This window comes from Brachycentrus maculatus, unplaced genomic scaffold (genome assembly GCF_059751285.1).
Source record: "Brachycentrus maculatus isolate JH-2025_06_01 unplaced genomic scaffold, ASM5975128v1 h1tg000656l, whole genome shotgun sequence".
In the NCBI taxonomy this organism is placed as follows: domain Eukaryota; kingdom Metazoa; phylum Arthropoda; class Insecta; order Trichoptera; family Brachycentridae; genus Brachycentrus; species Brachycentrus maculatus.
The window spans coordinates 958,164-972,500 of NW_028281391.1; the positions used below are offsets into that span (position 1 = coordinate 958,164).

The window sequence follows — 14,337 nt, forward strand, 5'->3', positions numbered from 1 at the left end:
AAGAATATTAATAATACAAACAATACTTTTAATTCGCGGTCATATTATATTATTAAAACATTTATTTTTTATCCATATAAATTAATGTACGTAGGTACCACTAAAAACTTGTGAGCTTAACATGATAAATACCCAAACACATTTTATTTATAATGGTTATACCATTCTTGCATCCTTTAATTATTTCACTATGTGAATATCTGTCATAAATCGTTTTTTTATAGTTACTTAAAAATAAATCTTTAATTCGTTTATCGAATGAATTTATAATATTACATACGTCAATCTTTTAGTAAATTTATAATAAAAAACATTAATTGATTCGGCAGTCACTTTGTAGTAATATCTATGCATTTTCAATTTAATTTTTACTTGGTAATAACCACTATTTCTTAAAATTTATTGTTAACGCGTGTTTTGATCTTTTCCGCATCATTTTCTAACACCATATCCGTGTACGGTTAAATAATATCCGTGTACCGAAAAAAAATATATCAAGCGGTATTTGAAATGAAGTCAGTAAAATGATTGTGGCTTTTTTTCTAATTTTTCATATTTGATGAAACAAATTATTCATTTTTGGAACCGTAACTACCCATCATATCATTATTCCTTGTTTTTTCTAGCTATTAATATCTCTATTTTTTTCTACCAATATCAATACATTTATGTAAAAAAAAAACGATATTTTTTTAACGATGATCGATCACTGATAGTCAAACATAAAAACACATATTCAAAAATGTTCAGGCACCTCGTTAGAGCCAATGGTAGCAGGTATAAAATACAATTCAATAGGTAAATGCTCGTTATATTTTATACAATCATAAATACCCCTCATAAATATAAAAGAATCACCCGATAAGGGGTAGAAACGTTGCTTTGCTACTTTTCATCTCTCATCTGTAATAACTTTTATTTAGGGGTCGTAAGATGATGATCTCTTTTAGAACCTACTTAACCTAAGGTCAGTATAAAGATAATACCCGCCCCTTTGTACTTGATGTTTTAGGGGTGAAATGACATCCTTCCCGAGGGAGACTCATCCCTCCGCAACGGATATTGTTTAAGGTTCGGAAACGAGCCCTTAAATCAGACTTTTTTGTAAGATAAGTCGCTTTATTAGGTATTTGAATTTCCGATAATAATGAGAAAAATGTTAAGAAGGCTTTGTGATACAAGGCATTTTAGACTTACATATTTATGTGAATTTGTAAGATACGTTTATTTATTGGCTTTTATTCGTTAAAAGCATCAGTAGCGTAATGGGTAGCGCGTTTGACCACCGTGCATGCGATCCGAGGGCCAGAATTACAGTGAAAAAATGACACGTCAACTCAGTAGTGAAGATTATTCTATTTTGATAAATTACATGTGTCGTTTTGTGGTTCCGTGGTTAGTGTCACGGACTCTTGAGTTTTTGGATTCGAACCCACTCTACCACAATTTGATACCTATTTTTAATAATGAATGCTTATCAAAAAAATAATAACTCGTGGCATTATTTGTAACTTGCAATACCCAGCCATTCGTTACTATGGCTCAGTTTAGTTAAATAGAAAATAAATTAGATAAAAAGCATACATTTCTAAATTGTTTTAATGAAACAACCAACAAATCCTTTGATTTTAGAAGCTTGGCTCCAGGTTCTCACCTGGCAAGGATAGGGAAAGTACCTAAATATGTAAAATACACCACAAACTCCCAGACCATTGAAAAATAAATATTTCTTGAATTTATTTTGCAATTGACGGAAATCGAACCGCTTTTATTTCATTTTCGAGATGTTTTTTTATGATTGAAAATTGTACGCATTTTTAAATATCTCACATATTTTCATCCAGACTAATTCATTATGTCAAAAGGCTATCAAAAACTCGTGCTACGTATTACCTCAAAATTTGAATTCAATTCATTAGCATCGCTAATATATAACTGTACATAATTCAAATATTACATTTAAAGACCGTAGTACCTTTCGTTGGCAAACGATAAAATCCCTTTCTTCTTAAGGAAAACATCTTTATTTCCTCACATTTTTCAGTCAAGGTAAATTTCCGGGACAAATATTTTTATTGCTTGGAATAATTCAACGTTTTTTTCAAGATTTTTCAGAAAAATAATTTTCGTTAGTCGCAAATTCCTTGAATGGAATGCTTCGAGTAGACACGAGGATAATGAGATTTTCTCACAAAAAAATCAATATTTTTTTGGTACAAATGGGAATTCTTAAAATTTTCTCAAGAAAACGAACACTTTATGTACTTATGTACATAATTTTAATAAAATAAATTTAAAATACAGAAAAAATTAACAGTACATTGATTCAATTCATAACTTGGATAAATAATTTCATAAAATTTACAAAATCTTTTTCGTGAATATCTTAAAATATTTTCGTACAAAGATTCCTAATGTAACAGCTAAAATGTTTATGTGCACATGTCGCTCTCTCCTTTCAACAACGTCATATATTAAAAAAACTTGATTTTTTAGGAGATCGTTTTTAAGTTTTAAAATATATTAAAATGTATTAATAATAAATATAAAGCCACTTATTGAACTTTTTACTGTGCAACAGATCTTTTTAGGTAAAACTTGAATTTTTTCTCCATTTGAAAAATATTAAGTATTTATATTTGAAAAATAATTAAACGATACCTTTTCTTCAAAATGCAAAAACAAAACTTTTTGCCCTGTAGCGGGTAAATATTAAGCTAAAAATATGCCGATTTTGCTGGGATATAGTACATTTTCTGGGCATTCCGAAAATATGCACAACTGAAAATTGACGATTTTTGATACGTTGTTGAAAGGAGTGAGCAATGTGTCAAATAAAATATATCACAATTCAGATATCAGATATTTGAAAAATAATTAAACGATACCTTTTCTTCAAAATGCAAAAACAAAACTTTCTGCCCTGTAGCGGGTAAATATTAAGCTAAAAATATGCCGATTTTGCTGGGATATAGTACATTTTCTGGGCATTCCGAAAATATGCACAACTGAAAATTGTCGATTTTTGATATATGACGTTGTTGAAAGGAGTGAGCAATGTGTCAAATAAAATATATCACAATTAAGATGCAGTAAAAGCATAATCTAATACATTATAAATTAACGACTTACATAGTTTTTCCACAAATATTTTATTTGACCAGTGACAGGATTTCATCGTTACCGACATCATGACTTGTGGGAGGCTATACCATTTTTGTATTTTACATTTTATATACAACAAGGTAGGGGTTGAAAACCATGATTTTATGTAAGTTTTCTGACGAAATGAATTTTAATTGAGTGATTTTTAAGGAGTGTTTTAAATGTTATATTAATAATATAATTTATATTTGAAGCACTTACTTTGTGATTTTCCATTTCATAATTAAAATGTAACTTTGTTTTAAAATCACTATATGATAACTTAATTATAATGTCTACCGGTTTCGAAGCTAACCGCTTCTTTATCAAGACTGATTAATACTTAATAAGTTATTATAAAATATTAATAGTGATTTTAAAACCAAGTTACATTTTAATTATAATATTAATTAAATATAAAAAGTATGGAGTTTGAAGTATGAATTAATATAATTTTATTAAAGAAATGGATTTATGTTTATAAATTGAATTAAATAATAAATACATAATAATTATGTTATAAGCACAATACATGCATCAGTCAAAAGGCCGCACTAGAATAGCCAAAAGGCCGCATGCGGCCTTAAGGCCGCAGATTCCCCATGCCTGGTCTCATTGTTCGTTTTGCAGTTGATAATTGAACTTACCTTTTTCAGACAGCCGATGAAGTTGCTGTGCACCCTAGCTCCAAGGAGAGCGCGTGGGTTTAGGGAGCCAGCCACGTGTGCCCTGCTGGAAGCGAGCATGCTGAACTGGCCAGCCACGTGCGAGTGTTCGGCGTACACGTCATCGACCACTGCTGACACCTGATAAACAAAGAAAAAAAATATTGTTATGTTTATTTTCATCAATTGATTCAGCAGTCACTTTATGGTAGCATTTTTTCATTTGAAATTTGAGTTTTAGTTGGTAAAACTAAACTACTTCTTAAAATCTATTTTGACATAAGTTTCGATGCGTTCCGCATCATTTGTTACCACCGTACAGCAGAACACAATGACGTCTAGGTCTAACATGAAAGTGAAGAGTCGAATAAGCGGTAAAACGAAGTACGTTATATACTCTAATCGTAAAATAAGAAATGAATGCAAGGTTAGGACAATCATAATAGATAAAAATTTGAATGGTGTGTTATATAATACATATCATATAAACATGTTAACTGATTTTTAGATAAAGAAGCTCTGTATCCAATCAACGTCATAATTAAGTTATAAGATATAATACATGTGATTTTACGACTAAGTTTTTGTTTTTAGTATCGAAATTGAACATCACAAAGTCAAGATGCTTTAAATATCAATAGTAAACATTTTGCAGCACTGTGTAACATGTCCAAATTTATATTTAAAATGGACCATATTTTAAAAAACCCTTAAGAAATGAATAAATAAAATATGAGTATAAAATCAAATGGTTTTTCAAAAGTATTTCACTCCAGTTAAGTCCTTAAGCGCTGATTCATAATTCACGATGTATTATATAAATTTATTCCACCGCAGACATAATGGATACTCAAATATCGTATTAAAATCGTTTGTATAGTAATTAATTTATGGATGGAAAAACTCGCGAGCAAAGATAGGGAGACTGGAACGAAGAAAATGTTTAAGAGATTACGAGAAACTCGCGACTGTTGAATTTCTACAACTCTCATAAAACACAAATATTAAAGACCAAGTCCTTTCGAATATCTGCGAGCGATTCTCGTACAAAGTCGACAGTTTTGTACTACTTATTACGGATCACAACTCAAATATTAAACGTTCCCAAATTCATTTCGACGTAATTGCATTTGAGGGAGTTTTTATCAAGCCGCAACAGCCATTACCCCTCAGGGATCTGAAACTAATCTAATCGTAAAAGTATTTACAAATATGATCTTAACAAATATTGCGAAAGTTAAAACAATTGGAATTCATTCAAGAGATTTTGAGTGTACCCAAATACTTGTTCGAAGATATAGATTTTCTCCAATTAGGAGTTATTTTATACAGAAGTTGATCAATATATCTAGAAGTTTTAAGAATTTGATAAGTGTGGTTATCAATCGTGGGTAGAATGGTGAATATTAAACCACCTTTTGACCGGTCATAAGCTCTGTAAATATCCAGACTTCCATATTCTTCTCCATCTGTGTTGAGATATCAATACAAATAATTCAAGTTTGTTAACTTGGTTCGATTTCGACAAATATTACATGAAAATATATCGTTTTCGACCCTAAGAATATTAATACATTTATATATATATATATATATATATATATATATATATATATATATATATATATATATATATATATATATATATATATATATATATATATATATATATATATATATATATATATATATATATATATATATATATATATATATATATATATATATATATATATATATATATATATATATATATATATATTATATATATATATATATATATATATATATATATATATATATATATATATATATATATATATATATATATATATATAAAGTCTTAAATATCATTAATGAAAAATTTTCTATATATGGAATGGCAGACGTACTTGTATATAAACGCACATCAATCACAGAAATGTTAGAATATCATTGAATATTTCATACGGTATTCCAATGAAAATCATTGAAAGGAGCATTCAATGGTTTTCTTTACTGCACGCTGCGTTCCATAATGCACTCATGGTACTAAGGTATACTGCAAGATCTCTGTTGCAACCTAATTTCTTATTCAACCCATACATTTCATTGAAAGGTTGCACTGAAATGCATTGATATGGAGATACAGGGTGGCACAACACTATTGGCCCTATCGGAAGACGTAATCATTTTGGCAAATGGCGTTGTATGTCAATCATATTTGGCATTTGTGAACTAGACAGCTGAACTATACAAACAAATTGATAAAACAGGCACACATGTGTATCAACACTGGCGGCGGCCACTTGACGGATATAACTTTTCCGCTTAACAGAAAAAAATAGGTGAATATTACACGTATGTAAAGTGTTCATTTGTAAAGTACCTATGTCGGTTGTAAGCCCCGTAAATGCCCAGACTTCCATATTCTTCTTCATCTTTGTTGAGATGTCAAAAAATAATTGAAAAAAAAATTTAAGGTTCAAATTAAGATTTCCATCACTCTTCTTCTTTTTTTAATATTATTTAATACTTTTTTTATTCAAAATCAAAATTGGATGATTGATTTTGCCACCCTGATTTTGTTTATAAACTTGTTAACAAATGTCAAATATGATTGACATACAAACAATTATAACATCTTTTAATATTGTGATTAATTTTGCGCCATCCTGTACATATGTATGTAATATATTCTGATCTCTTCAAATGTAAAATTCAACGAAACGAATCTACTGTTGAATATACTATTAAAGGTATCTCAAATTGATATGAAACATCTATGGTTCCTCTTTTATATGAAAGAAGATGGAAGTTTGAGCATATCAGGGATTACGACCTGGCATTTGGCTGGTTTAAGTAATCGCTTTATACACGTGTGCAACGTTCATCATTCTACCAATTATTAGACATGCATATTGGATTAATTCTTGAAACCTGTATATTTGAAATAGTCTCAGGACCTTTCAGAAGTGGGTACGATTTTCAATACGTTTGGATATAAAGCTTATTGTAGCGTCAACAGTTGACAAATAGGTGAAGTATTTATTAAGCTTTTCCCGTTTGAAGATAGGCGAGACTTATTCCGAATTAGTTGACACTCCTTTCAACAACGTCATTTATCAAAAATCGTCAATCGTCAGTTGTGGCATGTTTTCGGAATGCCCAAAAAATGCACCATATCCCAGCAAAAGCGACATATTTAAACTTAATATTTACCTGCTACAGGGCAGAAAGTGTTGTTTTTGCATTTAAAAAAAAGGTATGTTTTTTTTAAACATACTAAATATTTTTCAAATTGAGAAAAAAACATTCAGGTTTTTATTAACATAAAAAGATCTCTTGCACAGTAAAAAGTTCAATAAGTGGCTTGATATTTATTTTTAAAACATATTATTATATTTTTAAACTTTAAAAACGATCTCCTGAAAAATTAAGTTTTTTCTCATATTTCGTTGTTGAAAGGAGTGAGCGATGTATTTATTAGATCCATACATTTTTGTTTTCTCCCAAATATCACAATTCGAACATTTATCATAAAACGTTTTGACTAATTAAACAATTATAAAAAAAACTACAATGAGATCTTTTATTCGTAAATAGGAGTTTTTTATACAATATTATTCGTACACAACATTTAGAGTATGTCCAAATACTTATTCACAAATCTAGTTTTTCTCCAATTAGGAGTTATTTTATAGATACAATTTTTTTGATACATCAACATAGATGAAGATGAATATTGGTCAAATTATAAACTTAACTGGTCAAATTTTAAGCTTAAATAAAAATTAAAAATGAGATGTTCCGTTTCTCAGATTCGGTCCTCTCGTAATAAAAGTTTTCCTCATCCCACTATAGACGTCTCTAGTCAACTGTGTTTCGAGTTTGATCGATATATCTAGATGTTAACAAATTGAGTAGTGTGTTTATCAATCATTGGTATAATTGGTGAATGTTACACGCGTGTAAAGTTATCACTTAAACCAGCTTATGATGGTCGTGAGCCCCGTAAATGTTAAAACTCTTACATTCTTCTTCATCTATGTTGAAATGACAAAAATAATTAATATTATATTACGTATGTCAAACTTTTAATTTGTAATTATTAAAGAAAACGCTTGTTTTTTTACCACTTGAGTTTATTTATGACAACTAATGTCGGAAGCTAAGCTTCCATCCTCAGGTCTAAATGTAAATTAAAACATAACAAATAATTAACTGTTTTATAAATAAGGAGAGGGGTAAGTTAGGGGAAGGGAGAGTTTGTAAAAGAAGAAAAAATGGAAAGCAAAGGTGAGGAAGAAACAATGTATTATTTTTTATTATTAGAATTTAAGTATTTTTGGATTTCAAAATTGTCTAAATAATTCATAAATTGGCCTTTGGCGTGTGGTACTAGGTCAAATATGAAAAAATATTTTTGTTGTAAGTGGTATGTGAAATGATGTCAATCTAGAATGAATGGAGAACGACAGTACGCCAGCGGTGAAAGATATGAAGAGAAGTCTTTTGTGAAACTTGGAACACGTTCAGTAAGCCAAGGGAAACAATAGAACTCGCGAATTCTCAGTTCCACAAACAAAACGGAACGAAGCATCTGTGGAAGTGGATGCATACACTCGGGATGGGGAAACGCCAATAGACGTGGAAATGGAATCGCAGTCGACGTAAACAGAGCAATAATTGTATAGACGGCAAGGCACAGGCATCCGGAATTTGCCGGATTGTGAAAGGAATTCCCCGCTGCCTCGACGGTGGAGTACTCGTACAAGCGAAATATCTGGCAATCGATGTTTTATCGGAATTTTACTGCCGGTATGCGGATTAATAAATTCTCAAAATATTTTCATAGTGCCCAAATCATTGTTCACAAATCTGGGATTTGTCCAATAATTTTCATTTTTTTTTTTATTAAATAAAATTATTTATTTATTTAAACTTCACGTAGAGAAAAAATAAGTACATTGGCGGGCTTATTGCTAAAAAGCAATATCTTCAAAAATAGACTAGTGATATTGGTCGAAACGTTTGATACTATATAAAGCTGTTTGCAATCAGAAGGTAGATAGTACTTTAACATTAAAAAAAACATACCTTACACATTGATGATAATAAAGAAAGCAAAGGAAAGGGGAGTTTAGGAAGGAGGTAGAGGGAAAAATTAAGGAAGGAATATAATAATTACATTTTTTATACAATTTAATACAATTTCCGTACATTTCTACTTAATACAATCTTAAAAGTCACTTTATGGTAAAATCTATCCATTTTTAATTAAAGTTTTACTAAGTGAATACTTTGATTTCTTAAAATCTACTGTAACATTCCACTTCATTTTTAAACACATTTGTAAAAATAACTCATAAGTAGAAAAAACCGGTTTAACTCCAACTGGCAATATCAGTTTTGATAAAATGGCGGGTTTTAATAATCAATAAGAAAAAAAAATACAATGTTACGTAATATTTGTCACAATGTACTACATTTACCATGATTTTAAGGAACTAAATCGAATATAAAACACAATCAGGATTGTATTTTTAGGTTTTCTTGGTAATTACACACTATTATTTCATGTTAATAACGCGTACTTACGCTAGAAATAAATAACTACAACATTACTTTTTCAAATCTGTATTTAGTAAAATATAAAATTACTCACTAAAATTATAAAAAGAATCATAAAAATGAGAAACAATCTTTCGCCCTAAAAATGACGTTATCAAATGAAAAATAACCAAATGGGTATTATCAAATGTCATAATCTTCCAAGTAAGTTCAAGTGGTCAAAATGAACACGAGTTTTATATTTTTTACTCAAGAAATTAAAAACGCACATGAAAGAATTCCAACTGATAGCTGGAAGATTTATCTGTCAGATTTAATTTGAAAATATATTTTCTCTTTTGGTCCTGAGTTCTCATATCGTTCACTCCTTTCAGTAACGTCATATTTCTAAAAACTTGATTTTTCAGGAAATCGTTTTTAAAGTTTAAAAATATAAAAAAATTTATTAAAAATGAATATCAAGCCACTTATTGAACTTTTTATTATGAAACAGATCTTCTTAGGTAAAACATGAATATTTTTGCTCCATTTAAAAATATGTAGTATATTTAAAAAAAATTATTGAACAATACCTTTTTTTCATAATGCAAAAACAACACTTTCTGCCCTGTAGCGGGTAAATATTAAGTTGAAAATATGCCGCTTTTGCTGGGATATAGAACATTTTCCGGGCATTCTGAAAATATGCACAACTGAAAATTGACGTTGTTGAAAGGAGAGAGCGATATGTATGCTAATATGACTAAAAAACTTTCTGCAAAAATGGTTCTTTTTATCAAATGTTTACAAAAACAACGATATTTTACTCAAATATTGATTGATTTAAGTATTTCTTTATGCTATTGATATTGATATTGTAATAAACATCTTATTTCTCTTGGTGTAAGCATTGTTGCCTGTTTTCTAACTCTCATAACACATTCATTAATTTTATTTTTAATGTTTATCTTAGCCTTGCATTTTTTTGTTTAATAAACCATTTGAGCATTTATGATACATCGTTTGATCGCACATACGAATGTGCAACCGAAGACGACTAAGAAATTGAATTTCGACTGCATTTAGTCAACTTTCATCCTTCTTTTACCAACTCCATGTTTCAGTTCAGTTCATTAGAATTGGTATCGGGACTTCAATGCTTACTCTGGCAGTAACTTGTTTATATTAAATAAAAGTTTTTTTTTATAAATATACTTTATTTGACCAGTGAACGGGTTTTATCGTTACTGACATCATCAGACAGATCACCAGTAGACGTGTCAGTAGAAAACTTAATTATAATTTTTAGATGCTTTAAAATGAAAATAAACATGGATGTTCAGTCAAGGTCCGAATAGTAAAAATAATATAGTGTAAAAAGAGATCACTCACACCAGATAATTCAGAGATAACTCTTGTTAATACCCAATCCTCCATATTCCATTATAAAAAATGAACTTATTATTAAGTTTATTTACTTATTTAAATTACATAAAAGCTCGGCCTTATCCACGAAATACGTAAAGTTTGATCGGTAACCTTCAGAATACTTACTTTGAAGTAAGTTCACCGATACGACCTTAGAAAGGTTATTTCTTACCGCGAGCTAGCTGCTGGTCATAGATTAGATTTTATTTACAGCTTTCTTATAATTAATTCCCCATTACACAGCGGAAAAACTGTGTCCATACTAAGGGGTTGAAATGTATTTATAAAACTGTTTTTTGGAAGCGGATAGCAAGAAAATAGGGGAGGAAAATTATAGTATTAATTTTAACAATACATTTTTTTATTGGAATTTAACCAAATTTAATTTAACATGTTAATAAAACTGGTTTTCGTTTAGATAATCTTGAAATATTGTAAAAAAAACAATTATTAAAGATATACGTAAAATTAAAAAACATTGAAATTTTCCTTCAAGTCCGCTTTTGTAAATTTTCAAATTGTTTCGTTTTTTTCGATTGTTTTTCGAAAAATGCTCAAAAAATCTTGCTCGTATTTTCCGTGTTAAAATTCTTTAAAAAGAACATTATCAAATGTTTTAAATGAAACTCGCTTTACTTGTAATACTAGACTGGTGAATTAGACAAGAAAAAAGAAAAAATTTAAGTAAGAAATTAATTACAAGATTGTTGAAACCGTTGTTACTCGAAAATTGCTCAAAAAGATTGCTTTCATTTTCTCTGTCAATAAAAAAATGTACAGAATAAAACCTACTGCGGTGATTGCGTGATTTTTTATTACTCTTAATAAATAGTTATAGAATCCTTACTTCCATTTTATTTTACCACTTAAATTGATTAACTGTGATTTGTAATCGAGTATTTATTGATTTGGCGTTTAATTTGTAGAACTCCATTTTGATTCATTTGAAAATACGATAATCAAACCCTGGTTTTAGGGTCTACTAAATTGTATTTTATTTTGAATTAAAGTTTTACTTACTAAATACCAGTATTTCTTAAAATCTACTGTGACACGTGTTTCGAAGCATTTCGCATCATGTTCTAACACCGTATGTGAAGCTTATTCTATTTTTTTTGTGTCAGAGTAGATTTTGAGAAATAGTGGTATTTACTATGTTTAATTAAAAAATGGATAGATTTTACCACAGAGTGACTGCCGAATCAATGAAATCGTATTTTATTATTAAATACACATAAAAAATAACTTTGTGACACTTTTTTCTCCTTGTCATGGCATTATCAAACTACTGCCAGTAGAATGCCATGAAAAGTCAAAACAATGGTCAAAAATTGTATTTTAATGAGTTTTTTTGAATAATAAAATACAATTTAGTAGACTCTAAAAATCGGTGTTTGATTTTCATATTTAAAAATAAATATAATCATGTACGTACGTTTTTCTTTTGAAAGCAATTTTTTGACGAGTTTAAGAGAGCTAGATTTTCATAAATCACTTCACACATAGAATATTTAGCACCTAACTGAATATAAAGTACTAGGCTGTAAAATTTCTTAAAACAAAACCTGCAAAAAACTGTTTCCTTCAAAGACTTCAGAAACTTTCAATCCCTTCTCCGTGATTTCGACTTTTGTGAATTGCGTTATATTTTTACGTTTCCGGTATAACCGTGCTTTGTACCATAATGAGCGCATCAACCAAATATAGTATTTCCGTTAAGCACCCAATATCGTGTTATTTTCAATCTAAAAGTGTTTCTCTGAGAAAGAATATCTATAGAGCTTACAATGCCTGTTCACTTAACACGGAATAGCTTTTTGGTAAATAAAAGGCTAAATATGAGACCATTCAGAAACCAGTCACTTAAATTCCAATATGTACAACATTTTCATTGTGTCTAACTACTTCTACACAAATCTGAATTTTCTTAACTTATTTTTTTACTTTTATAATAAGTAAATAATTAATAATAACAAAAAGTTACTTCATATTTTGACATTTTAACATACACAAAGAACAATATGGTAGTCTGGGTTTTTGCAGGGCTTAATAAAAGTTTTCCTCAGTCCAACATAGATGGCTATAGTGAACTCATATGTACTTTGTCATGAGATTGATCAATACATATAAGAGTTTCGAAAATTTGAGTTGTGAAAAAGTTATGTGTGGTTGTCAATCATGGGTAGAATGGCGAATGTTGCACGTGTGTAAAGTGATCACTTAAACTGTCTATGACAGGTTGTAAGCCCTATAAACACACAGATATCTTCATATATATTGAGATGTCAAATATGTAAAATATTAAAGACCTATGTATTAAACAACAAAACGCAATACTTAGAATGCTAAGTTACAGCATTATTAAGAAGCATGGTGTCCGCCTTGAGCAATGTTTAGAATTGCTGTTATGTTCAACAGATGGCGCTGCAATTATGATCAAATAATTTTTTTTACACATAAAGATGATTTCTACATATCATCTGTCGGATTTTGACGCATAAAAAATTAATATTTTCATAACTTATTCAAACAAATTTCAATACAAATATAATAAAACATACAAGAAATTTGTGCTAACTATTTTTTTTATTTAACAGACAGCCGCAGCAAAGCGTTGCCGAGTACAGGTAGTGAATAATAATCCACTGAGTAAATGCAGTACGCATAAAAAAAAAATTGGGGATTACAACCATTTAAATTTCTTAAGGGAATGTTTATTTTTAGATTGGCGAAGATAGAACATGAAGGGAGGTTCCCTTAATCGTATTTTTTTAGGGAAATATCTACTTTCATTGTACTTTTAACGATAACAAAAAGCTTTGAAGAAAGCTACCAATTCTAGCTAACTTAACACGGAATTGCTTTCTGTTTAATAATAGACCACATAATCAGGTTGTTAGAACACCTCGCGGATCCAGGTTTATGTAAACACCCCAGTCAATGTGCACCGCATCAAAAGGGCCCTTAGACAATCAGCCGAACAATAGTACATATATGAACCGTACCCTAATAACGCGGTGAAGTCATATTTTGTTCTACGTTTAATACGATCACGTGGATGCCTACGGCTTGAGTAACTGTCTTGAATATTTTACAAGGAATCCCATTGAATACGAGTTATGTCGAAGTTGGACCAAAATATTAAGAGAATGTGTATAACAGTCGAACCTGTATTGCGGAAATAGGGTTGGCACAGCGCAATAAATTTATACTTAAATATTTATGTATATTTCATGATTGAAATTTAAATTTTTAAAAAATATATTTAATAGTGGCATAAAAATATCTTTTCATGTTAAGTACATATAATACAATTTTTTTCAACATATTCAGTGCATATACCTTAAAAATTATAGTAAATAGGTGTTTTTCTTCAAACCCTTATCCGCACCCAATGGTGCATAGGCCACTGCATCATATAAACGCAGTATCATCTTGATCGTTGACACATAAAGAAAAGGTGATCAGCCCTCCACTTCAGGTATCAATCAGTCCAGGGTAATATTAAGTAAATATTATACTTGGTAAAAAATTATAAAAACAAAATAGTAGATTCAAAACAATACAA

The 14,337-nt window shown here is 29.5% G+C and overlaps 1 protein-coding gene across 1 annotated transcript in view; it reads right to left on the bottom strand.

Annotated features, from left to right (window-relative positions):
• The window catches only part of LOC148300790 (neurexin 1-like), a 139,243-nt gene that overhangs the window by 38,792 nt on the left and 86,114 nt on the right, over positions 1 to 14,337 (bottom strand). Inside the window, exon 7 of the mRNA XM_088274306.1 lies at positions 3,792 to 3,950. Within this exon, the coding sequence (XP_088130432.1) occupies positions 3,792 to 3,950 (159 nt within the window). The remainder of the gene's footprint in view (positions 1 to 3,791; positions 3,951 to 14,337) is intronic.